Source organism: Gigantopelta aegis, chromosome 14 (genome assembly GCF_016097555.1).
Source record: "Gigantopelta aegis isolate Gae_Host chromosome 14, Gae_host_genome, whole genome shotgun sequence".
NCBI lineage: Eukaryota > Metazoa > Mollusca > Gastropoda > Neomphalida > Peltospiridae > Gigantopelta > Gigantopelta aegis.
In genome coordinates, this window is record NC_054712.1 from 25,460,935 (window position 1) to 25,488,332 (window position 27,398).

At 35.9% G+C, this 27,398-nt stretch overlaps 1 protein-coding gene across 2 annotated transcripts in view; it reads right to left on the bottom strand.

Annotated features, from left to right (window-relative positions):
- Positions 1 to 26,393, bottom strand: part of LOC121389048 (Fanconi anemia core complex-associated protein 24-like) — a 33,819-nt gene extending 7,426 nt beyond the window's left edge. For both annotated transcript variants that reach the window (XM_041520664.1, XM_041520663.1), the window contains exons 1-4: positions 26,226 to 26,393; positions 13,724 to 13,863; positions 5,736 to 5,888; positions 4,165 to 4,309 (exon numbers count right to left, since the gene is read on the bottom strand). In XM_041520664.1, coding sequence (XP_041376598.1) covers positions 4,165 to 4,309; positions 5,736 to 5,888; positions 13,724 to 13,863; positions 26,226 to 26,328 — 541 coding nt within the window. In that variant the 5' untranslated portion in view covers positions 26,329 to 26,393. The remainder of the gene's footprint in view (positions 1 to 4,164; positions 4,310 to 5,735; positions 5,889 to 13,723; positions 13,864 to 26,225) is intronic.
- Positions 26,394 to 27,398: the final 1,005 nt, after the last annotated feature.

The window sequence follows — 27,398 nt, forward strand, 5'->3', positions numbered from 1 at the left end:
GAATATTAGTCGAAATATGTGAAAAATGTGTCTATTGTCTATTGCTGAATTTGACATTTCTAATAATGATGTTGCGTATAAAGGTTTATCATCCATTAAAGGCTTTTGTAGGAGATATCGCTGGCACTATCTTTTGTTACTCTCGGGGAATATCCTCTATATATCGAAATAGTGATAGTATGACTACAACATTCATGTTTTGTGTTCAGTGTTTTGACACAACTCGCTCAAAATACACAAACTCATTTTGTTAATGTCACCTCTCTAAATAACACTTGGATTAGTCTGTCACCTTTGGAGCGATATTCCAATTAACAATTGGGTCTGCCCTGTCTCGTTCGGATGACGGTGAATGAGTATCTTTAACTAAACGATAATATATGTACATGTCGAGGCATTTTCAGAGTAATCAACATTCTGGGCTGGGCATTAACAGCAATTACAGTGATGCTCTTCTTAATAAGTTACATAATTTGTAGTCAGTGTGTTTCTTTATAAATGTATCTAATTAGCATGTCACAGTAATCGGAATGTATGCAGGTCACTTGATTAAATGTTGGTTAAAACTGATTTCTACAAAAAATTGAATTTTACATATAATGTATAGCGAGTTAAAAACTATATGTATAAAAAAGAATAATTGGGTTACATCTATTAGGAAGTTATTATATGAATTAGGTTTTGGATACATATGGGATAATCAGGAACATCTTGGTAGAAAAACGGAGTATTATTTGTCATTAATTAGGCAAAGGATATTTGATCAAGCAAGGCAGAATCTTTTTTTATCAGCTGAATATATCTGCGAAATGTTCCACTTTGTACCAATTCTTCACTGATAGTTAAAGTATGCAGCATTAGTTGATTAAATCAATCCCAAATGTGTATAAAGAATTTCTTACACACCTGAGTAGGAAATCACCGTTGTGTATCAAAATCGTATACAATGTATGTTGGAGATCGTTTTTGAGAGGTCATGACCCAGGTTAGTGTCATTGTAAGGAGATGTAAAGTGATGTCATTGGAATACTGACGTCATTCAAATTCAAAATTAGCTGTATTATTACAATGCTTCCCCGCATTAAAATGCTTGCTTTTCATCAATTTCATTTTTGAGTGGTTGGCAAATGTTTTAGAGTGCTCTATTTTTAAGGAAAACCGATCTGTTAGTACAGTAGTGATTTGGTTATGACGTGGTATGTATGCTTAAAGCCAAGTATCCATATGCCATGACCCAGTTAGGCTACATTCTGTAACAACATACATATACTTTAGTTCATTATATTGTTTACATTTTCATTGTTTAGAGGTATGTAAGAAATAGAATACTACATTCGTGTCCGTTTGATACCATTTATCTTACAACTCGTTGTAAGATAAATGGTATCAAACAGAAACTCATGTATTATTCTCTATGTATTACTAAATTAGGACTATCTGCACATAACTTAACAATTGAAACTGGCCGATATAGAAATATTAATAGATTTGAGAGAGTTTGTCTGTTATATAATAGTGGAAATGTTGAAGATGAATATCATTTTGTGTTGTGTTGTTCTGCATTTAGTAATATAAGAAATATATAATATTAAAAGCTATTATTGGTTTAGACCTTCTATGTTCAAATTTATAGAGTTGCTTTACTGTTTAAAGGTAAAAATGCTTTGTAATCTAGGAAAATATTTGGTCGAAGCCTTTAAGTGCAGAAATCTGATAATTAGATAATTTATTAATATATCATGCTTCAATTGTCTATTTATATTCTTCACTAGCCATACTTCTGTCACGATTGTTTGCTCATGTACATGTATATTGTTTGTACCAATAAGCAAATGCTTATGGCAATAAAGAATTGAATTGACTGACTGCAGTATGAAAACAACCAACCAAACAAGTGCATTACATCGCTCATTAATATTAACTAGGTGACAATGTTTTCCGGAAACTAAAGGTACCAGGATCCTTTTTATGCTCCACAGATTAAACTAACATGATTACTCTTTGACTGTACTACCTGTCATTTGTTAACAATCAGGAAAAACAAAGAAATCTTTTCAACACTTGTGTAAACAAAAAATGCAGAAAATTTGCTATCATAATATGGTCACTTTGACAGGGTGGAAATCAACCATTAGAACTGACTTTACTGGTCGTAATCCACAATAGTAGGATGGTCTTAATACCGGGGTAGTTTTACCTATAAAATGATACGGAAATATTCCAGTCTTTATAAAAGTGGTCTTAATAGTGGATAGGTCTTAATACCAGGGTGGTCGTTAGGTAGGGTTTCAATGTACTAGTCTACTCACCAAATATATGTGAAAATTCTGCTAAAAAACATTTTTTTTTTTTTTACTAAATGTAAACAAAGCTATGATTTTTCTGCTGAATTTGCATTTCTACGTATCAAAATTTAGAAAGTCTCAGAAGAGTAACAAACTATGTATTACTGTATAATACTTTATTTTCGCGGGATAAAATTTCGCGATTTAATGAAAATGAGTCAATTCGCGAACATTTATTTTCGCAAATCCCCCAACCCCTAAAAAAACAAAAACAGAAAAGAAAAAGAAAAAAAAATAGAAGTAGTAGTACTGATATCAATAATTTTGATTTGAAAACGGAACTTAGTTTTGCCGGATCACCGGTCATGAGGCTAATCTGTAGAACAAACCCCATAATATGCACACACGAGTAGGCCTACTGTACACAGTAGAGATCTGCTGTAATGAGTAAAACCATAATATGCACACACAAGTAGGCCTACTGCACACAGTAGAGATCTGCTGTAATGAGTAAAACCATAATATGCACACACGAGTAGGCCTACTGCACACAGTAGAGATCTGCTGTAATGAGTAAAACCATAATATGCACACACGAGTAGGCCTACTGCACAGTAGAGATCTGCTGTAATGAGTAAAACCACAATATGCACACACGAGTAGGCCTACTGCACACAGTAGAGATCTGCTGTAATGAGTAAAACCATAATATGCACACACGAGTAGGCCTACTGCACACAGTAGAGATCTGCTGTAATGAGTAAAACCATAATATGCACACACGAGTAGGCCTACCGCACACAGTAGAGATCTGCTGTAATGAGTAAAACCATAATATGCACACACGAGTAGGCCTACTGCACACAGTAGAGATCTGCTGTAATGAGTAAAACCATAATATGCACACACGAGTAGGCCTACTGCACACAGTAGAGATATGCTGTAATGAGTAAAACCATAATATGCACACACGAGTAGGCCTACTGCACACAGTAGAGATCTGCTGTAATGAGTAAAACCATAATATGCACACACGAGTAGGCCTACTGCACACAGCAGAGATCTGCTGTAATGAGTAAAACCATAATATGCACACACGAGTAGGCCTACTGTACACAGTAGAGATCTGCTGTAATGAGTAAAACCATAATATGCACACACGAGTGTATTGCCGTCAAAATACTAATTAAAAATGATTTGTGATTGGCTAACAGGCAAAATCTTTAGTGTAAAGTCGCGACGTGCATTATGAATGTAGCGCTTACATTCATTTCGAAAATGTATCTGCATTGGTAAAGTTCTAAAATGTCGTTGTTTAAGTGGCTGAATACAGTTCAGAAACCAAAATTATAAGGTTTACCAAATCCTAAAGAATGTTTGTCTGCAGAACAAGCGATATCTTTTGAAGCTGCCAATAATGCCACCGAACAACACGTGTAGTCACTATCTGATTAACTGATCGCTAGCACTTGCGAAGGAAAACGGCATAAAGCTTTTTAATGTTAGTATTGTTTTATTATCATGTATGTACTTTGCATCGTGTTCTTGATTTAAAGTTTTAAGCAGATTTTGTGTTTTGTGTTGTTTTTTTCCGTGACAGGAGGGACATTGCATTGTTACTATTAGCTCGATAATTAGAAACTAATGAGTTATAGTTGAACGAGACTATGTTTTTTTAGTCGGCCTTTATTTTCATGAAAATAAATTCCACGCGAAAATAAAGTATTATACAGTATTATGCTACCCCTCTACATTGCAATTTATTTATTTTTCAATTGGCGGCTAAAACATTTCATACTATCTATATATAAAAATACAAGTAGGAGCCATCTGGCTTCTAGATGGAAAAGTTAAAGCAGAGAGCTGTTCATCAACCTACTGTGGAATGCTTCAAGAAGCTGCAAGGCCTTGACCTGACCCAGTTTAGGAACCTTCTGTAGAGACATCACAAGAGCTGGATCAACCTGCTGAAGTAGACGTCGCCTCAGGAATGGGTTGCTCTCCTGTTTTCCTTCACAGTGAACCTGGAAGGAAGAGAAATGAAAGGAATGTTCACATAAGCGTACCGAATCCCATTTTTGTAGGGGGGGAGCAGGTTGAATTCCCACAAAATTAAACGAAAATCCCTTAATCTGGATAACAACATTTATTCATATTAACATTACTGCCAAACAGCAATATCTGGTTGTAAATGAATCCCTACACATTTTTACATGGACTACAACTAATATTGTGAATAGAATGATAATGGAAATATGTTATGAAAACATTTCAGCCCAGCTTGTTTTGCTTGAATATCTCTATCCTTTTTACTGGAATATCTCTATAATTTTTACCTGAATATCTGTATCATTTTTACTGCAATAGCTCTATTGTTTTTACCTGAATATCTGTATCACTTTTACTGTAATATCTCTATCATTTTTACCTGAATATCTGTATCATTTTTACTGGAATATCTCTATCGTTTTTACCTGAATATCTGTATCATTTTTACTGGAATATCTCTATTGTTTTTACCTGAATATCTGTATCATTTTTGCCCGAATTTGAAAATTTGCTCCATTATTCCCTCATCTCATCACTTAATGACATAACAGCACATTTAGTTCATGGGCCAGACCCAGCAAATTCGACTTATTGGTACCATCTGGGGGGTGGGGTGGGTGTGGGGGGTGGGTGGTGGGGTGGTGGTGGTGGTGGTACTAAACTTCATGGTGTTTTTCATTCTGATATGATGGACATCTGAGAAGGGCCCTTTTGACCCACATTTTCAAGGTCAAATAAAGGTTTAATCATTGTAATTGCAATCAGATCTTATTCAGGGTTCATACATATTGTTATCGACAAAATTCCACTTTTAAAATACATTTTCCTCTGACCTTTTAAAAGATTTTCAAGGATTTCTTCACAATCATCAACATAATATTACGTTTTCATTGCCACTCTTTCTATGACCCAGCTAAAAATTCCATGACTTTCCAGGCTTGGAACATGACATTTGAAAATTTCATGACTTTCCATGAATTCCATGACCAGTATGAACTCTGACTTCAGGTCTCTGTCATTAGATCTAAGAAATGCTAGTGGATATTTATGACCTTTCAAGTTTCATATGACAAATCACAAGGCTCAAAATAGCGACCTAGCAGGTGAAATAGAAATTTCACCCAAAACCACCAAAAAAACTGCAGGTAATGTTTTCAAGAGAGAGATATTTGTATAATTAATCATCCGCTATTTAGCTCGCAATTCTGTTATATTTTAATTCGATATGGCTCTAATCCATCTCTGAGGTCATTATTTTCACTCACTATACCAAACCTTCTCCTCAAAATTACCAAATAGCCAATGATTAATAAATCAATGTTCTCTAGCTGTGTCGTTAAACAAAACAAACTTTAACTTTCCATGTAGCTTACCGGTAGGACTTTCAGTTTTAGGTCTTACCATTTGAGCCAGAAGTCCAGCAGCCTCAGTTTGGTTGGTCACAGGAAGAAGGACAAATCCGATCTCAAGGACACAAAATCTCTGCAGATCTGAATAATACTGAGATGACATTGTGGTCTTTTCTGCAATGATCACACCACGAACAGAGTTGGCCTGCAAAAGAAATGTTACATCACTGATCTTAAAGGCACTCAATCACAGATTTAGTGGGCCTTATTTCTCTAAATAGGGATTATAAATAAATATTACATTAATTTTGAATACCAAACCTCGCTATTGTATCACCCAAAACATTTTAATTGAACCATGATTGAGGGAATCCCATGACAACCTGTGAGCAGCTTCATTTTCAAAAATTGGAACTCTTTTATGAGGAGTCTAAAACGTATGACAAAACCAAGTATTGAAGAGGCTATATATTCGACAGCCGTGTAAAGTACCTTTGAATTTTATATACTGTGCACGACCACCGTGTATAGAGACTTTAAAATAATTTAAAATATATTATTTCTTGACAAAAAACCCACCCCAGCGAATACGCTGAAATAAAATAATAAATAGTTGGAACATAAACTCATGATTTTTGTTTATTATTATTTGTTTTATTTATTTTTTTGGTTTATTTTTATTATTTTTTTTTTATTATTAATGTGTGGGGTTTTTTTGTGTTTTTTATACAGATTTATCGTACACAGGACCACTGCGGGCACGTGTGCAGGAATTTTAGCAAGGGGTGTCTAGACAGGTAAGCAACGTTTACAGTGGGTGACACACTCCCCCTGACAATTATCAGGAAAAACAACAAAAGAAAACAAAATTTGCTTAAGCAGGGGATTGAGCAAGCGATTATTATTATTATTTATTTTATTTTTATTTTTTATTTTTTGGGGGGGGGGGGGGGAGGGGGGCGAGGGTTATTTTCTTGTTTAATTTTTCTTTCTTTCTTTTTTTGTTTGTTTGTTTTGTTCAAAAACATGTTTCCTTCCGACTGCTTCTAATTACAAGCCCCCGCTGTTAGTTTGTGTACTGTCCGTAGTTAGTGTGTATTTATTTTCTTTTTCACATAATCTCTCAGCAGCTGATAATTTTATTTATTTATATGTATTCATTCATTCATATATTATTATTATTATTATTATTATTATAGTACTGCAGGGGCAATATTATGCTATTCATATATGGCAGCAGGGTAAAATGGGTATGGCGCCATACCCAAATTTTATTTGCAGATTTACAAATTTTAAGTTAACCTTTTGACAAAATTAATGACTTTATTATTACTGTATGATTTTCATAACCCTAATCCGACACCTAACCCATTTTATTTCTGGAGGAGCCCCCCCCCCCCCCCCCCCCCCCCCCCCCCCCCCCCCCCCCCCCCCCCCATATCCCCTATCGACTGCTGTTGCATTCAGCAAACACAATGTAAACATTTAATTTCATAGTGCTATACCCAAACATTTCTTTCCGGCAGAAAAACTGGGTAGGTGTCTATGGAAAACGTACACACACAAGCAATCCGCTAGATTCATATTGAATCCCCATTCCCCTGTTTGTACTTTGTATGTATTTGTCCTGTTCCAAGTGGTTCGGTAATATGGATCATCAAATACCCGGTACTTATTTACCGCTTATATACATTTTGTCTGTGTTTATAGGCAGCCCTCGTTAGTGGAGGCCATGCATATACACGGCCGTCATATATATAACCACTTCGTATATAAACACTGTCTAGCTTACAGTATTCTTTAAAAATGTAATAATTCTTATCCCAAGCCAGCTGTAATTACCCATGGGGGTTAAGGAATGTTTTATATAATAATAAATTTGACAAAGTGAAACATTAATGCGTTGTTTAAATAAATTTACCTGTACATGCAAAGGCCTAACTAGTCGGGATCGTCGACGCATAAAATGCTTCTGTTGCTAAAATAAATTAATGTACCGGGGTATAAGCTTATTATGATTCAGTATATGTTTATATATATTTTTTATAACTTATTTTCATTGTTTTTCTTTCGATTTACCCTATGTCATGCGTTCTCGTTATATGAGCTTGGAAAATCGTTTGACACTGTGGTTATTTGGGGGTTGCCCATCACGTGACTACAAAAATAATACGATACACCTCTTCGCTCCGAATAGCTGTGATTTTTTCCTGAATTTCCTGAACCGTCGACATAAGTAAATTAATTTTTTAGAAAATATCAGTAATAAGTGGGTAGTGTTTTCCCTAGCTTGTTTTAGCATGGTGCAGCACCATGCCTCAATAGTCTAGCACCATCTTGCCTCAATCAGCGCCATGCTGCCCATAGATTAAACAAACCTTTTTCAGTAATTAATTCTAAAATTGCCTTTATAACACACCCAAAAAGGTATAATTAATTAATAAAATATGCCTTTTATATCTTTTGCCATTCATTTATTAAAGCAAGCACATAAATTACATTAACGTGTATTTTAATTTAAAAAAATTGTATTTTTAATGAAAAACAAGTGCCCTGAAAATGGTGAAAGTGCCCCAAAAGTGTTTGGTCTACCATGCCTTGCCTAATTTCTAGGGAAATCACTAGTGGGTTATGGTAGTTATGTAGATGGTTAAATAAAGTACTTTCAGTGACAAATCAAATGTATATATTTTCAGATAATACTTTGTTAGGTCATTAATTAGGTCAACCATCTGTGACAGAGCGCCTTTAATGTTTCTAGACCAGCTCACTCATTCAGAAACAATTTTGTGATTTTGACTCACAGCAATTGCCATAGTTGCAATATGATTTGCTGTCGGTGAGGGGCTTCATCGATGGCTAAATATTATTGCCATCGGTGGAAGAGACTATTTTTGGTTTGTTGCAAAAGTTACAGATTTTAAACTGCCATAGTGGCACTCAAAATTGCCTTCGGTGAGCATTTTACCTATTGTCTCACTACACAAATGTCATCTGCCATTGAAACCCATATTAAATTGCCCAACTTCAAATGAAGATTGCCAATAGAATGAGTTCTCATTGGTACTAACAACATTTATTTTTACTCCAAAATTGAGAACATTTCTGTCTCAGTTTTTTGCTATATGACCGCATCTGGCTGTAGTACCGGTCCAAACAGGTGGTTCATTAACCAATTCATTCTGGCTGTCTCTTGCGCTATACAGCCATGTTCCAAAATGTCAATGCACAATATTACAAAATAACATGGGCAGAATACAGCCAGAAGGCTTACAATGTCCACATTTCATGCCCTACACAGGCCGATGATATTGCTGTTATCTCCCCTACAACTGGCAATATGCAGGCTATGCTATTAATCTGCCAACAATATAGTCTGAAATGGAGATTTACGTTTTCATCGCTAAAATGTCAAATGATTAATTTCTGTTAAGAGACAGACCCACATCTCCTTTTATATGGGAAACAAATACCCTGTATGCATTCTATAAAACATGTTGGTATCATTTTAAATAAGCATCTAAATAACTGTGACCGGACTTTACAAGCATGTAAAACAATCAAATCTACAAGTATGATACTATTACAATCAGGGTGCCACCCACACGGTCTGAATCCAGCCACTAATTTGAAGTTAGTCAACACTTTGTGCTTATCTAAAGCACTCTACGGCTGTGAACTATGGAACACCATTACTGAGAACGAGTTATTGGCTTTAGAAAGGGCTTTTAGAAAGAAAGAAAGAAATGTTTTATTTAACGACGCACTCAACACATTTTATTTTACGGTTATATAGCGTCAGACATATGGTTAAGGACCACACAGATTTTGAGAGGAAACCCGCTGTCGCCACTATATGGGCTACTCTTCCGATTAGCAGCAAGGGATCTTTTATTTGCACTTCCCACAGGCAGGATAGCACAAACCATGGCCTTTGTTGAACCAGTTATGGATCACTGGTCGGTGCAAGTGGTTTACACCTACCCACTGAGCCTTGCGGAGCACTCACTCAGGGTTTGGAGTCGGTATCTGGATTAAAAATCCCATGCCTCGACTGGGATCCGAACCCAGTACCTACCAGCCTGTAGACCAATGGCCTACCACGACGCCACCGAGGCCGGTAAAGGGCTTTTAGATTGTCGGTACCATTTCAATTGAAGCCAGAATAGATATCCATAAATAAAATTTTCTACATCTCCTTCACTGTCCTGCATGGAGCTTACCCTACAAGATTATAACAAGTAGGTTACTATGTTTTAAGAACCAGTGTGTTCCCGTTCCGGTTGGTTTTGCAAGAGACATACACAGGATACTTGGTAAATATAAATTGATTACATATTTAAATAACTTTTATAAAACTTCCACATTTCCTCCCAAACAAATTTGGAAAAGAATAGTTAATAAAAGTGTTTTTGAGTATGAGGAAGCAAAATGGAAATCACACATTTCTTCAACTTCAGACATTAATCATTTCCTGCAAATTCATCCAGTCTTAAAAATGCACAACGCTTGGAAAATAGCTCATTCCACTCCTTTACTACATTAGTGTTTGCGCTTCGTGAAGACCATAGTCATCCCAAGGATTGTGCACTCTTTGTAAAGTGCAATACTCAGATCTTCTTGTACATGTTATAAATCACTGTCAGTATTCATCAGAAATTAGAGACAAGTTTGGGTGTTCTCTCTTTGATATTGGTCCAATTAGAGCTAAGCACTGAATTGCATAATCTCTCGGACGATAAATTTTCTTGTACTATTAATGATATTGTAACTCTCTTTAAGAGGAATAAAGAATATATATAACATGTGTCACAATTAGGAACTATATTGGACAATGATGAATGAACTCTCACCCGGAAGTCAACTGAGTAGTGAGACCTTAAAGTCTATTAACAGATTTTGTCACACTTGGTCAGTTTGATAATTTGGGTCATTTACACCATGAAAAGCTGTACTAGACCAGTGTAACATATGAACTCTAAACAATACACCAAAAGATAGAAGGAAATGTTTTATTTAACGACAGAATCAACACATTTTATTTACAGTTATATGGCATCAGACATATGGTTAAAGACCACAGATATTGAGAGAGGAAACCCGCTGTCGCCACTTCATGGGCTACTCTTTAAGATTAGCAACAAGGGATCTTTTATATGCACTATCCCAGACAAGATAGTACATACCACGGCCTTTGTTATGCCAGTTATGGAGCACTGGCTGGAATGAGAAATAATCCAATGGGCCCACCGACGAGGATCGATCCTAGACCGACAGGTGAGTGCTTTACCACTGGGTTACGCCCTGCCCATAAAAGATGCACCATACCATCCAATAAAACTTCATATCACATTGTTACTCCTTGGTCATCACACAATAGATGGCCATCAAACAAACAGCCACTACATGGTAATATACAACCGTTTTGGTAGTTCTGATATAAGGAACACAAAAAGAAAGCTTATTATGTAGTTCGTTCATTAAAAATATTAGTTTTCATCAATGGTTGCTATGGGCAACAACCATTTCATAGTGAAGTGTTGAAATCCTGTTTTTTTGCTGCATATTTCAGCATGAAAATCCACACATTATTAAAGGCGGATACAAATTCTACCTTGATAGTAGAATACTATGTTATTAATTCACAATACCATCAAAACTGTTTGTCACTATGACTACATTCGAAAAAATTCATTACGAACAAAATCACAGAAATTAAGGTGAATTTTGATATTGACCTTGTGACCTTGAATTTTGACCTTTTACAATGAGAAACTCAATGTATATATTACATGTAAGAACACTAGCATATAGATTTTGATACCACCACCCCCCCCCCCAATTTTTTTTTTTTTTTTAATAAAAATAATAAAAATAAATAAAATTAACATGTTTGCAATATTTACCCAAAGAGGGCCCCCATAAGCTTGGCTAAAATCCACATTGATGAAATTACCTTTTATGAGGATGCTACACTAGTACATTCTCACTTTGGCTTGCTAAACGTATATTTTTGGGGATAAAGAGTAATTTCATGTTTACATTAAAGTTTATTAACAGATTTTTTCAAACTTGGTTTGAAGTCAATTTAAAAAAAAAAAAATATATATATATATATATAATTAAAATTGACATGTATATTTACCCAAAGAGGGCCCCCATAAGCTTGGCTAAAAACCAAATAAATGAAATGACCTTTTATAAGGATGCTACAATAGTACATCTCATTTTGGCTGGCTAAATGTATATTTTGGGGGATAAACAGTAATTCCATGTTTTACATTATGGTCTCACTACACAGATGTCATCTGCCATTGAAACCCATGTTAAAATGCCCAACTTCAAATGAAGATTACCAACAGAACGGGTTCTCGTTGGCACTAACAACATACACCATTGCGAAAATACATTATATAAGCATTTATTTTCACTTCAAAATTGAGAACATTCCATCTCAGTGTTTTGCTATATGACAGTATCTGGCTGTAGTACCAGTTTGAACAGGTGGTTCTTTAACCGATTCACTTCGGCTGTCTCTTGCGCTATACACACATGTCCCAAAAGGTCAATGCACAGTATTACAAAATAACATGAGCAAAATTCAGCAAAAAGGTTTACCATTAAATATTCATATTGTTTTAATTCTTCACCATCGAACCACGTCAGTGGACTCATTCAACTGATTGGGTTTTTTCTCGTTCCAACCAGTGCACCACAACTGGACAAGGGCAATGGTATATGCTTTCCCCTGATGACTACAAGTCAGAATAACCATATGTTTGACATCCAATAGCCGATGATTAATTAATCAATGTGCTCCAGTGGTGTCATTAAACAACACAAACTTATTAATTCTTCACTATTTCCTAAAGTCAATATGTGAACCATAACATTTGTCACAATTGGGAACTAAAGTGGATCGTGATGAATGAACTCTCACCCAGAAGTCAACTGTGTAGTGAGACCTATGGCAAAAACATTTTAAAATTGCTGTAGGTAACAAAATTTCAACATCAAGCCCTATTAACTAGACATAATTTGTCAAACATCCATCATCACCACAGGCACATTGCCATAAACTACATCAACAAGAAGCTAGTAATGATCCAATGATCCATTAAATTGACTGGTTTGGCTTTACCAATGTTATGATCGATTATAAAAATCCATAATCGATTATGTGGGAAAATGTTAACCATAATTGTTCCTCCAGTTTAGATCATGATGGTTTTTTCATGTGAATATTTAGAAAACAAATTAAGTAGCTATTAAAGGTAAAATTATCAATTATAGGATCCATTCTAGCGAACATCCCAATGGGCGCTTGGTCCCTATAATTATATTATGTTCATATAATTCTAACCGTTTGTGTAATCGAATTTTGATCAGTTGGTGACAACCGATTATCAATTATGAACTTCCAACCGATTCCCAACTCTACAAGAAGTGGCCATAAATTTGGCAAATTAGAGGGCAAGGCCATTTGGACTTGACTAATGGGAGATTTTTGTAGGGCATTTACGGCCCGAAGGCAGCAGCAAGGTAAACGTCAACAAATGTCTTAATAATAACAACACTGATCATATTCACTGAATTAATTAATTAATTTTTTGGACTCTTCTGTCTTTATAAAATAACCCCTGAACACAACGTATTTCCTGTTTGGGGAATTGTGCATATTAAAAAAATCCCTTGCTACTAATGAAAAAATGTAGTGGATTTCCTCTCTAAGAGTAAGTGTATATGTTAAAATTACCAAATGTTTGACATCCAATAGCTGATGATCAATAAATCAACGCGCTCTAGTGGTATAGTTGAACAAAACAAACTTTATCATAACATATACAGTTGAATCTTGTTGGGTCGAACTCAGAAGGGTCGAATACACCTCAACGCTTGAACCAAAAACAAAGTCCCGAGTTGCACTTAAACGTTGTTCACTGAATGGTTAAGTCAAACTATCCGATGGGTCGAATAGTTTCTCAAACACCAACAGGGTTCGAGCCAACAGGATTCTACTGTATATATATTTGAGCTTACTTTTCGCAGCATGACCAGCTTGCGTCTGTATCCACTAGCCGTAACCATGTCGCTCTCAGAAACATAAATGACACCTGTGTGACTGGAAGTGTGGAAGTCCACCACACCGAGATTATCATCATAATGAACTCGCACTGAGCCTGTCCAGAACAAACAGAGATAATACATGTAATATGTATTCCCATCCATTAAATACATGTCATATTGATTCTTAAAGGGGAACTAAACTCAAATATGAGCCTTACATGTTGTAAAGATGCATACCCAGACCACCAAAACACACTGACACTTTAAGAAATGAAAAACACATAATTTTAGAATTAAAAAAAAAAAACCTGTGATTATTCCTGCTAACTGGGTGCAGGAATTTTGTTTCTATTTCATCGCTTCCGGTACTCTGGCTTGGGAGGAAGTGACATCAGCTCCTACCAACTCCTGTAGGTTCTAATACACCAAATCAATTCCTATTAGTGATAATGTTAATGTTTACTAATAAAACTGATATAAGCTGCGTATCAAGTACTAATCAACACACCCAGGAAGTACAGCAATAAAAAGTGTGACACCTCATATCTAATCTACCTGCAAGAAAATTGGGGGGTCATATACCATTTAAGAGATTTAATTAAAGTTTTTATTAGCAACCATCATTTTTGCTAAAAATTGTAGTTCCATTTTTGGGGTACCCCGCATTATATGCATAACAACTGTATAACAAATAAAAGTGTATTTATTTATTGGCGAATGGATAATAGTATTTGCACAAATAATCAATGTCACATATTACTACCAATCACACCCACAGCTGTTTTTACTCTAAAATATTTGACAGTACACCTAAAAAAAATTGACATGGAAGTCTCTTCTTTGGTACCATGCAACTTGTATGCACAGTCAGTATGTGTAAACAAATGCAATAATTTACAGCAAGGTGCTTCGCTTTGATCAATCTAACTAGTAAAACAACATAAATAACTTGATAATATAATAAGCTATTTAACTAAATATATTTCAGTTTGTATTAACAGAACGAAATGAGATTATAGTATTTTTTCTCTCTTAAAAAATCCAAAGAAAAAATGCATACTATATTATGCCTATTGATAGGCTACAATGGAGCAAAAACGACCACCCAAGATACCCAAGTGATAATTTTCTTTTCTTTGGGACTACGTAATTGATCAGTTCTGTGATTTTAGATGGGAAAGTCTACAGAATTATTTACAGTAATAAAGCATGACGGCTGATAATGTCCATTACCATTTTAGGGCTGGCAGGTTATTTCACAATACCCTGTGATGTTAATAATACCAGTATGTATTTTTGTGTCTAGACGGCAGTAATTGCCTTGTCTGGTTACCTACAAAATATACACCTGCCAATCAGGAATGACAGGTGGACGCTATTAAAAAGAATAGACCAATTAACTAAGTATGTAAATTAATGTATGAACAAAACATGATACAGTTATTTTGACTTTGACAATGGTGGTTTATTTTGTATTGAAAAATAATATATACTTAGTGCTGGCTTACTGTGATAGATATTATTACATTACCCATATGGGCAGTGAGATGCGGGTGAATATATTTTCTATCTTTCCCTAACGTCATGACATTAGTTTGGTGACATCATCAGTTTCCTCAACTGTTGTCTCTCGTTGATGAGATTTTACAAAACATTTAGCTCCACCAGTGTTCAGTTTTTGTTGAAATCGTTTAAGCAATTAAACATGCTCTAAACTAATTTCTTTGTAGTTCATTCACTTCCCACCAGAAACATCAGTTCATTACGAATGTGACCTCTCTTGCTTACATTTGATTTGTGTACCTAAGGTCTCACTACACAGATGTCATCTGCCATTGAAACCCATGTTAAATTGCCCAACTTCAAATGAAGATTGCCATAAAAACGGGTTCTCGTTGGCACTAACAACATACACCATTGCGAACATACATTATATAAGCATTTATTTTCACTTCAAAATTGAGAACATTTCCGTCTCAGTTTTTTGCTATATGGACCGCATCTGGCTGTAATACCAGTCCGGACAGGTGGTTCATTAACCAATTCACTCAGGCTGTCTCTTGCACTACACACCCATGTTCATGTCTTGTATATTATATAGTTTGTGTTATGTAAGAAGTTTAAAGTTTAAGTTTCTAAACTATTTACACTATGGGTAATAAATACAATAACCCACTCGATACTCGGAATTACGGATTATCTGTCCCTCGTGAAATTGATGACAGATAATCCATAATTCCTCGTAACTCGTAAGTTATTGTCTATATAGGACATTACGATGCATGCCCATTTTATCATTCCGCAAAAATCAGGTAGGTTTATTTCTTCAGTTCTAAGACTAATTCCTGACGTGACGCGTTAAGTATTACGTAACCACCCTATCTCATGGTCCATTCCTTGACATGGTGAGGGATATGTAGCTTGCATGTCTCAATCAGCTCCTGGTAGGGTCACCTAAGCTGGACTGGTCAAAGGGCAGAGACTAGACTAATATGGACCAGACAGACAGAGGACGTGAGTAAAGAAAGAGAACTGTCTAGGAGAAGCAAACTCCAAAATCAAAATTGGGCTGGAGAGGCTCAGAATCCTAGTAAGGAAACTCTCGTAGGAGAAGGAAAACTCCAAACTGAAACCAAGTCCACTGAAGTCAGAGTACAGAAGCTATGCATAAGCATTAGCGTGGAAACCAAAAGGAAATGTCTGTACATGCACCAAGCTCTATGATCATCATAACCACTGGCTCACTGGGATGGAACAAAATGACTGCATGCGTTATATATAATAGCCATCACATTTAACCATTTTATTAATTAAATATACCAATATACTTGTTGACATTAAGCAATAATGTGCATTATATATCTTTGAATATGCATACCAGTCCAAAAGCCTTGCACGAGCATTCCTCTAAAGGCAGGGCCACCTGGTAGAGGACCTACTAAATGTTACATGGCCTGAAATATACACTCTGTAATATAGGTTAAATACTATTGTTCTACATGTATATATATCTTTATTTATTGTACACCAGTGTACGATATTGCTCGTGTCATAACAATCACTCAATTAGTGTAATTTATTGGCATAATGTGAGCATGATGTAGATCACTTGCTAATTAACCCAATTTGTAGAAAAATAACATGTAGTAGGTATTGACATTTACTTGTTTGTAGCTTGTTTGCAGTTGGTTTGTAATAAATAAAATACTAAACTAGATTGCCCGTCATACCATTTTTATGAAACTCGTGAACAGTGTTGGTATCTGATGAATGAAAGCAAGTCGGATACCAAAACTGTTCACTCATTTTATAAAAATGGTACGACATGCAAGCTCGTTTAGTATTCTATATTTATTACACTGCAGTGTAAGAGACACCCATGTGATATTTATCATCTCTTCACATTGTAGAATATACCTTATGTGAGGTCATAACCTTTGATCAGGTGATTGACTGTGTCATACAGTACAACTCGGCATAGATCTTTATGACCTCTGATCAGGTGATCAACTCAGCAGCATGACTGTGTCTCACAGTACAACTCCGCATAGATCTTCATACAAAAAGTGTGTATATAGTTCTTTTGATTCTTATTTTTAAAATCAGAAAAATATCTGTCAATAATTTTGTTTAGCCTTGAACATGTTTATAATATTGTTTGTGTAAACTTCATTGATAGATGTGTGGCATAGGAATTATGCAAAGTTGCTAAGCGTCGTCATTTTCCCGTTCTTTAATCTGGTCATTTTCATGTCTTATTTAGTTATTTTAGAAGTCTTTCTTTGCAATTTTTGTTCACTGATGTGCGGTGTAATAAAAAAAAAAACACAGACAAGGACATGGATGAAATTGTCCGAAATGCCAACAATGTCTGTGTTCGTTCCTTGATTTTGAACAAATTTGAAGTAGCTGTTGGTGAGATTATTCCAGAAACCAATTGTGATAAATGTACAAAAGAAGATGTATGCAAACATTCCAAATGCAATTGCTGCTGATGCTGCATTACAAAGGTTCAGTTTGGAATTAAAAAATTACTTAAGTCGTAGAAATTATCGTTCTGGTTAAAGTCACAGACCCTGGTTTTAACCCGTAAAAATGGACACTAAGTTTGGTTACGTTACAAACCTGTAACACATTTGGATAACGTTACAGGAGAGTGAAACAGGAGTCTGTGACATTGAAACGGTGAAATACAGTTAAGATAGCTAAAACTTGACCCCATAACTGTTACTACTCAGACGCACGTGCGTTTTTATAACTATGAAAAATGCATTTTGTGGTATTTCACTAGTGTGGTGTTTTTGTGGTATTTCACTAGTGTGGTGTTTTTGTGGTATTTCATTAGTGTGGTGTTTTTGTGGTACTTCACCAGCTAATTCACTAGTGCAGGGCACAATATTTCACGCGAACCGCCGTTCTGTTCGCGTGTCGGTTACGCAAAATTAAATTTACGCGAACCGCAAATTGGTTACGTCATGACCTGTAAACGTTCAGAAATTAAAACTTGCAAACTTCACGATTACAGGAAGTTTATTCATGCAGACATACTACTGGTATTCCGACAAATGTCTTAGACTGATTTTTAGATATTTGATGCGCAACAAACCAGTAAACAACGTTATATTGCAACAGTTGTAACTTGCGACCAGTCTACAGTTTTAAAACAGTTTTAAAGAAATGTGCTCGGACCGCTTGGGACGGCTAAATTTTCTGCTGCTATTTTATCTCTAAAGGAATATATGTAGACATACTATTGGATTGGCTATAAGTTTACATATGTTAAAAACAGTTTTAACGTAAACAGGAATCCAAAAGTGTCACAACAATTGAAAAATACTAACATAGCATAATGAGCTTTAAAAAAACAACATTTGGAACGTCACTGTAGTACATAAGTACCATCGATGAAGTGAAAGTAGCATAGCCACCGCAAATCGCAAAAAGGAATCCCTACAAATTAGTATTTATCTATTTCAAAGGCTTAGCGCCCATTACGCCCATTACGCATGTGCGTAATGCAAAAACAAAATCCGGGAATAGATCGAGGCTGTCCATAATTGTTCTATAAAATATCCTCTTAAAATTGACCCGAAAAGAGATTTTTAAAAATGCATCTACAGGCGTCCTGAGTTTCAAAATTTTCACAGGGGGAGACCCCCCGAATCTCCCTGCTCGGGCACGCCTTTGGCGTGCGTAATTCTAAGAAAATTTCTGACTACGCCACTGTATTTTGTTTCAGTACTGGGGCTAATATTCAGTTCTTTTATAATATTGTTAACTTTAGCAAGCAGTAAAGAATTTTTTTTTTATTATTGTAAAATGTTTTCTTTTGTATTTACTTTAACTTTATGTTTCAAATAAAAACTATGTATTTAAAATATAATTTCAACATAATTTTGAGGTAACAGATCAGATAACCCATGGGTTACGCAAATATAATTCACGTAACCGAACAATTGGTTACCTAGGTAAAAACCACGTGAACCAACTTCCGGTTACCTCAGATTTCGAAATATTGTCCCCTGTAGTGTGTTTCACGGACAGGATACTGATGTATTTTAACTGTGCCACCGTTTGACATGTGTATTAAGTACATGGTGTATTGAGGTAACCGCTGTGCTTGGTGGACAAAGTGCTGGTGAACTGCGACTTTTAGTTATAATATCCACACACATGTGCGAACTCCATCAAAGTGTATGTATCTACCAGGTAATTAGTTGTTGAGGATTGTCTCGCAACTCTGTGCCAGTGAATGGAATTGGCATGTTATTAACAAATGTGTATACCATATTGAGTGCAGAACCAGTGTTCTGCCAACAAAGTATGAGTGAACTGTGATATTTTATTACCTCGAAGTAAGCACCAAATCTCCAAGCATGTGACCAATACTACACGCGACTGTATTATGTGCACCATCAATAAGCTGAAGGAATGTTGTTATCCCGTTAGGACAGTGCAGCTTGAACCTTTTAATGAGGAATTATTTCTGTTTGACTTATGGAAAATACTCAACAAAGCATACATCAAATTTGGTATATCTTGTTCAAGTCTCTGGCCTCTTCGTGGCGAGCAAGGGGCAACAGTAACATTTAACATACTGGCAAACAAGAGAGAAATATGTTTGATTCCCCCAACCCCCACCGACTTCTTCAGAAGAAAACTGAGAAAAAGAGAGGTAAGTAATAGTTTAAAACTTAGTACTTATGTTTGAGTTACATGTAGAGAAAATAATTAACTTTTATTTTAAAGTATTATTTTGTTGTTAAATGGAACACTGAAGGAAGAAGCAAGACACAGCAGTAACATTTTAATTACTGTCAAATGAGAAAAATGTTAGTTTTATTTCATTTATATATATTCATTAGTATTTATTAAAAACAATTATTATCTGTAATTAAATTATATTTTTATTTCATTTCTATTACTTAATTAATAAATGTTATTTTATTTTATTAACTTTATTTTATTAACTTTAATTTATTTTATATAATTTTATTTTATTTTATTCCGTTCTGAGCAAAATTGCTTGGAACCACCGTCCAGATCTGCTATAGGCTTAATGTGTGCCAGGGCTGCACCATGTGTGTGTGTGTGTGTGTGTGTGTGTGTGTGTGTGTGTGTGTGTGTGTGTGTGTGTGGAGTTAAAGGAAGGGACAATTAAGGCATTTGACCTGGTATGCATATTCAACAAAAATATAATGCACATTATTGCTTAATATCAGCAAGTATAATCGTATAGTTAATTAATAAAACTGTTAAATGTGACGGCTATTATATATAACTGGTGCAGCCATTTTGTACCATCCCAGTGAATATGCCCTCTGGTTGCGATGATCATAGAGCTTGGTGTCACATCAAACAAACAATTAAATCATGTTTTAACTTTCATTTTAGGCAAGCAAGAGCAAAAAAAAACAAGAATATACATGTAAACCATGTCATTAAATTTGTCCAAAGGTCAAGAATTATTAATAAAGTTCCACCAACTCTTCCACATGGCCACCACAGGAATTAACAGTAGGAAGACTGTGTCCATTTACATGGTGTGTACATTTTGCACACTCAATCTAGTGTTGAATACTTTCTTCTGAATCAAAACTTTCTATTTCAGGGACAAGATGCATAATGCACAGCAGAGACGGAAGTGTTTCCTGTGACATTTTATTTCTTTGCAGTGTTTTTAGCTGGTTCAGTTTGCTGAAAGACCATTTACAAGCAGCAGTTGATTGTGAAAGCATCTTGTTACAAGATTATGAATCGAGTTTTGATATCAGAATTATTTTAAAGTCCAAGTTATTATGACTTAAGACAACATTATTGGATGAACAAACAAAAATGGTTTCAAAGTTTAAAGTTTGTTTTGGTTAACGACACCACTAGAGCACACTGATTTATTAATCATCGGCTATTAGATTTAAGACATGTTTCCATTAGCAGCAAGGGATCTTTTATATGTACTTTCCAACAGACAGGATAGCACATACACAGCCTTTAATATACTAGTCGTGGTGCACTGGATGGAACGAGGAAATATACTCTGTCAAAAAAGAAACGCATAGGCAAAATATTCATGGAATTATCTCTTTAATACAAAGTGGCATAATTTCATTATTTATGATCGTATCACAGTCAAATTTGACATGAGTATGTGACAATGTTCTTGCTATAGACTGACGGCGCTGAAATCAGTACCGTGTGTGGCCACCAGCAGCAGCAATCACTGCGCGATATCTCCTTGGCATAGACGGAATGAGTCTCTGAATCCGGGCACGTGGAATCCTAGCCCATTCTTCCTGCAGTGCATGTGACAGTTGCGGAAACGTCTGAGGCTCCGGGTCACGCTGGCATACACATCTGTCCAGTTCATCCCATAGATGTTCAATGGGGTTGAGATCTGGCGATCTTGATGGCCATGACAGCACATTAATGTTCTCATTCTGTAGGAAATCCATTGTTACACGTGCCGTATGCGGCCTAGCATTGTCCTGCTGAAAGAGTTATCTCTGTCGATCCAAAAAGGGAAGCATGTGACGGCGAAGAATTTTATCCCGGTAGTGTACAGCTGTCAGGTTGCCTTGTACGAACACAAGTTCACTTCTGCCGGTGTATGAGATGGCTCCCCACATCAAGACACTCCCTCCACTGAATCTGTCAACTTGGGCGACGCAGTTGTTGGCAAAATATTCATTGCGGCATCTGTAAACACGTTGTCATCCATCGCGTCACTGTAGACGGAAAGGTGATTCATCGCTGAACCGTACTCACCGCCAGTTTCTCAAGTTCCACCCCTGTACATTCGTGCACCAGCAAATACGTAAATGTTGATGTTGACATCGCAGGACAGGGCCAACATATGGTCTCCTAGCCCATAAACCAGCTTCTCGAAGTTGGTTCCGAATGGTTTGTACAGACACCCTTCTCAAACCAGGCATGCATCCAGCAGTGTTTGTTGCTGTGGCAGTTCGATGACGCAAGTGCAGAATCTGGATGTAGCGATCTTGTGCTGCAGTTGTTATTCAAGGTCTGCCACTTCTGGGCCAGTCTTCAGCTGACTGAAACTGCTGGTACCTGTCCCAGAGACGTGAAATGGTGCTCTGATGGATGTTCATGTGGCGTGCAACTGCTGACTGCGATTCACCTAACTGGAGGTGGCCTATTGCAATGTTTCGATTCGGTAGGCTTAGTCTTGGCATCTTGTAACTTGTCTACATCGATGGAAATGAGGCATCATTGCGAGCATTGCAGCTTTAAATACCCATCACTACCCCAATCTTTTTCCCGAGTTTCATGTGCATTCGCCAAAATCTGACCATTTCACAACAATTTCCTGCAATTGTCGCAAAACATGCATTATATTTGTTTTAGGGTGCATTTGGGCACATTAACAAACATGGTCATTCAGCAACATTGTACAAAAAAACTATATTTTGTAAAATCTAACACTTTTCTTCTTTCCCTATCACCTATGCATTTCTTTTTTTGACAGAGAATATAGTTTCAATACCTAAATAAAATAAGCATGTTTTTAGTAATAAACAAAAATGAAACAAAAGACATGACTGGTGTTGTTAAAATGCAGATGTCAGTCGGAATCACAGTTTTCTTAGTACTGGCTAATATTATGTATGAACAATTGGTTTTGATTGGTCATTTTAAATAATATATGAAAGTTTTGTCTTGAACTTACCACTAAATATGATGATTATATTCCTGATGTTCGTAACTTAAATAGTTTGTTTGAAAAGCATCAATTTGTATTTTGCAAAATACATACAAGTACAGGTACAACAATGACAAACAAAATAATACAAGGTAATCTTGAATATAGAAATATTTTGTTTAATTATTAGTTACTTTAGAAATCTGCAGTGAATCCCTCATGATCAATAACAAAATGTTCATATCAGTCTGTTTCAACCACGAATCATATGAGTATCTCACGATAAAAGACATACATTTGACCATGTCGGTGTATTACATATCAATTTCTGAAACACAATACAACATGTTTTTGCTACACAGTGACTGTCACTCTATAATTTGTCAGCGTATACAAATACAACAAAAATGACTGTAACACTGAAATTTTTGGCTAATTACTATATTGTATTTTAATTTATGTAAAAAAAAATCTACAATTTCTTTTATTCACACTCAGTGACTAAATATGTTCCAAAGAACCCCCCCCCCCCAAAAAAAAAAGAGAGAAAAAAGGAGTAAACTTTGAACTAAAGTGTGCAATTGTGTTCTACAACTGTATAACTGAAAACTTTTGGCTAACGGCTGTATATTATATTATTTGTATTTCTGTTGAACACTATACAAAAACGTTTTGGTCCTCAGTGGCTCAGTACTTTTTTAATGTGATTTATTCTTCAAAAACAAATTAATTTATTATTAAAGTTACAGTCTCTGGTTACCATATTATAACATCATGTACAAATATGAAATACAAGCTCAAATGTAGTTTTAAAAACTTGTGTGTGTTCGCTATGAACGGAGATCGTCAAAAGTATACGCTTGATTCGTCGCCTGTGCCACCATAGCTCGGCAAAGCACAAATGACAGCCTGTGGTCAGTTTCAGTTAACACATGCGTTTGCCGATTTCAAACTGTAGGGTTCATCTAAAAAAAATTAAAAAGAAATCTTGCGTTGTACAAAGAACATTCGACTGAGGATACGGTACTAGAGTCTTTCATTAAAACCGGTTTGATCTTGACAACGTATTATCGACAATAGTACCTTCCTATTTCAGAATTAATATTTTATAAAGTGTTAGTAGAACTTTCAAAGTTTAGTTTGTATACTTGTAACACATTAATCATGTATATATATTTTTAATAAAATATACGATGAACGTTTTCACTTCTTAATTTTACGTGTTAAAATCGACAAATTAAAAGGGTAAAGTTGGGGGGGGGGGGGTTTAACGACATCAAAGTTAGAGCATATTGATTTAATCAGGTGCATGTGCAGGGGGAGGGTATTGGAGGTCGAAACCCTTTACTTGCCCAAGCTTAAAAAAAATTGAAATGTATTTTCTGGGGGAGCATGGCCCCATATAAACTTCATTCAACACAGTCTATAACCCCAACCCCGCTGAAATCCCTGCACACGCACCTTGGAAACCTGCTACATTTTTTTTTTAGCAAGGGATCGTTTATATGTACCATCCCACAGACAGGATATCACAGAACATGGTCTTTTATATACCCGCTGATGGGGATCGATCCTAGATTGACTGTGCATTTCCAAAAACCACCTTTTTAGGTCTAAGTAATGAATAAAAATAACATATAGTCTTGAAGTTACGTAAATCGAACACAGTACCCTCTTCCTCTACCCCTAGAGCGTTACGTAATTAGTAACACCCCCTTACATGTAACGCGTATGCCAACAGCTGGCCACTGTCAAAATTTCAAAGCAAATCCCCCACACACCGACCTCTATGGATATAAATATGTTTTGGAGATATGAGACGACCCCTTAATCAAGACAGTTAAATTTGTTAAAAAATTGCGAAATCTCACGTGATCTCTTGTTGGGGAATTCCACACTTGTGATAACCCAATGAAAACCGAGTTCGGAAGGAGCCGTCAAAAGTGTCCCACTTTCGAAATACTGGCTTTGTTTTTGACCTGGATAAGCCAGCGTAGTGAAACCAATGTGGAGTGCGGCATCATATATGCACCAAACATAATTGGATTTTCTGTTCTATATGCTTAAATAATAAAAATATTCCGGATACTGCCGCTTTAATTAAACCTATAAAAGCTTTATTGAACGTCTACCACGTTATGTATATATAATTTATGGAAGTATGCGCGCTATTATCAAGAAACACAACTACCATTAGCGGCGTGTACGTCCAGATAAGTTTATGTCCCTTGCAAGGTATTCTGGAGAAGTTATGTCCCTTCCAAGGTATTTTTCCGGTCATCGTAACTACTCAGTACCAATGTTTCATAAATAAACAAACTATGAATACGGTTGTTTTAAAATATGTCACTGGTGAATATCATTTGTTAAAAGTATTTCCCATCATATTATAAACATATGAAGTTGCGTCTGGATGTTTAAATGCCTTTAAAGTGTTTATCAATGTTTGTAAAAAAAAAAAAATATATATAATATCTACTTCACACTAAAATGGCAGAGTCACGTGATTTAATGCATTCATCACCCTAGTTTACATATTTGGCACAATTCCCATTATTTAATGTATGTAAGGCTGGAGAAAAATGCATGTAATATGAGATGCAATTTTGTCAAAACTGTAAAATGCGTTTACAGTAGCGACCCTTTGCTTGCTCATCCAAGCTTGAATTCCTGACACACCGGAAACAAAAGAAAATGGCTGCCCCCAGTTAGCAGGAATAATCACGATTTTTTTTATTAACTCTAAAATTACATGTATTTTATTTCTTAAAGTGTCAGTATGTGTTGGTCGTCTGGGTATGCAGCTTTCCAACACATTAGGCTCATATTTGAGTTGATCCTTCCTTTAAGCTGTGGTGTGATACTTTTGGCAAGCAAGTGTGTTAATACTATTATTAAAGGGACATTCCTGAGTTTGCTGCAATTTTTAAGATGTTATCTACTAACAAAGACTTTTTGATAACTGTAATTACATATCAAATATATTTCCCTGCATAAAATATTAGTGGCTGTATATTACACGTGTTTCTGATCGTTCTTATATATTTGTACCAAGTTAAATTTTATTTCATTTCCTAAAAACGATTTTTTTCGTACGTACGAAATTATTTGAAGACAAAATCCAGTTTGGACTTCTTACAAATATTAAGACGACCAGAAACACATTGAGTATACAGACACTGATATTCTAAACAAGAAAATATATTTAATCGTAGAAATAGTCGGAAACATCTTAATTTTTTACAATGCCGCAAACTCGGGAATGTCCCTTTAATGAAAATGAAACCGACTGTCACAAGCGAGTCTAATACTTACTTAGTAGAGCGTCTGTCAGTTCTGTAGTTCGCCATCTTCCACTGATCACTATATGACCAGTTGGGACGTTAATTTCTGTTTTAACGGGTCTTTGGGAGTCCATTATACCCACATCCTGGCCAAAGCCAGTTTTACAAAATAACCGCGAAAACCAGTTGTTTCAATGTTTGTATACAGTTACCGCCCAAAAGTAACCCTGTACCGGTAAACCGATTGAAGTTAACGTTTGTTTTGTTTAACAACACTACTAGATCACATTGTGAAAGTTTGTTAAAGTTTATTTTGTTCAACGACACCACTAGACATATAGTCATCAGAGGAAACCCACTTTATTTTTTCTAATGCAGCAAGGGATTTTCCCACAGGAAAGAAAGCACATAGGCCCCTAGGCCTTTGACCAGTTCGGTGGTGCACTTGTTCGAACGATAGATCACATTGATTTATTAATCATCGGCATGTCAAGCATTTTGGTAATTTTTACATATAATCTTAGAGAGGAAACCCGATACTAGAACTAGTATAAACCGTTCGGTATCGGTGCCGTAGGCCTACCGAGCAAATATTTAAGCACCGAAATTTCGGTACTGAAAAATGTTTACCGCCATTTAGACTTAGTAAAGCACAAACAATATATCTGACGAACGCAAAATAGCTGAAAAGAAGAGAGAGACGAGGGCCTAAAAATTGTCTGGAATTTAATTTTATTTAATTAAATGAAATTAACAGACCAGTGAAACTTGCATGCATTTAAAGCCGATTATTACATAATGAAAATATATCTGTTTTGTAACAACCAGTCACATAACCTTCCGTAAATAGTGTTATTATCCACATGGTTCAACATAACCGGATTGATAATAATCATACGAGGCACACGGGTATTAAATAGAGATTATTATACGAGCTTGTGTGTCGTACTGATTTTACGAAATGAGTGTCAGGATTTTTGTATTGCGAGAGCGAGCGTAATACATGAATCCTGACACGAGCGTAGGAAGGTGCCAAAAAGTGTGTGTGGAGGGGGGTGGGGGGTACACACTTTTACACTATCATAAAGCAAATATAAAGCAAAATATCTGAAAAGTGGGGGGCACATGCCCCTGCCCCCCCCCCCCCATCCCCGTTTCCTACGCCAGGGAACTCAAAATATTTCAGCCACAACTAGGAGACACG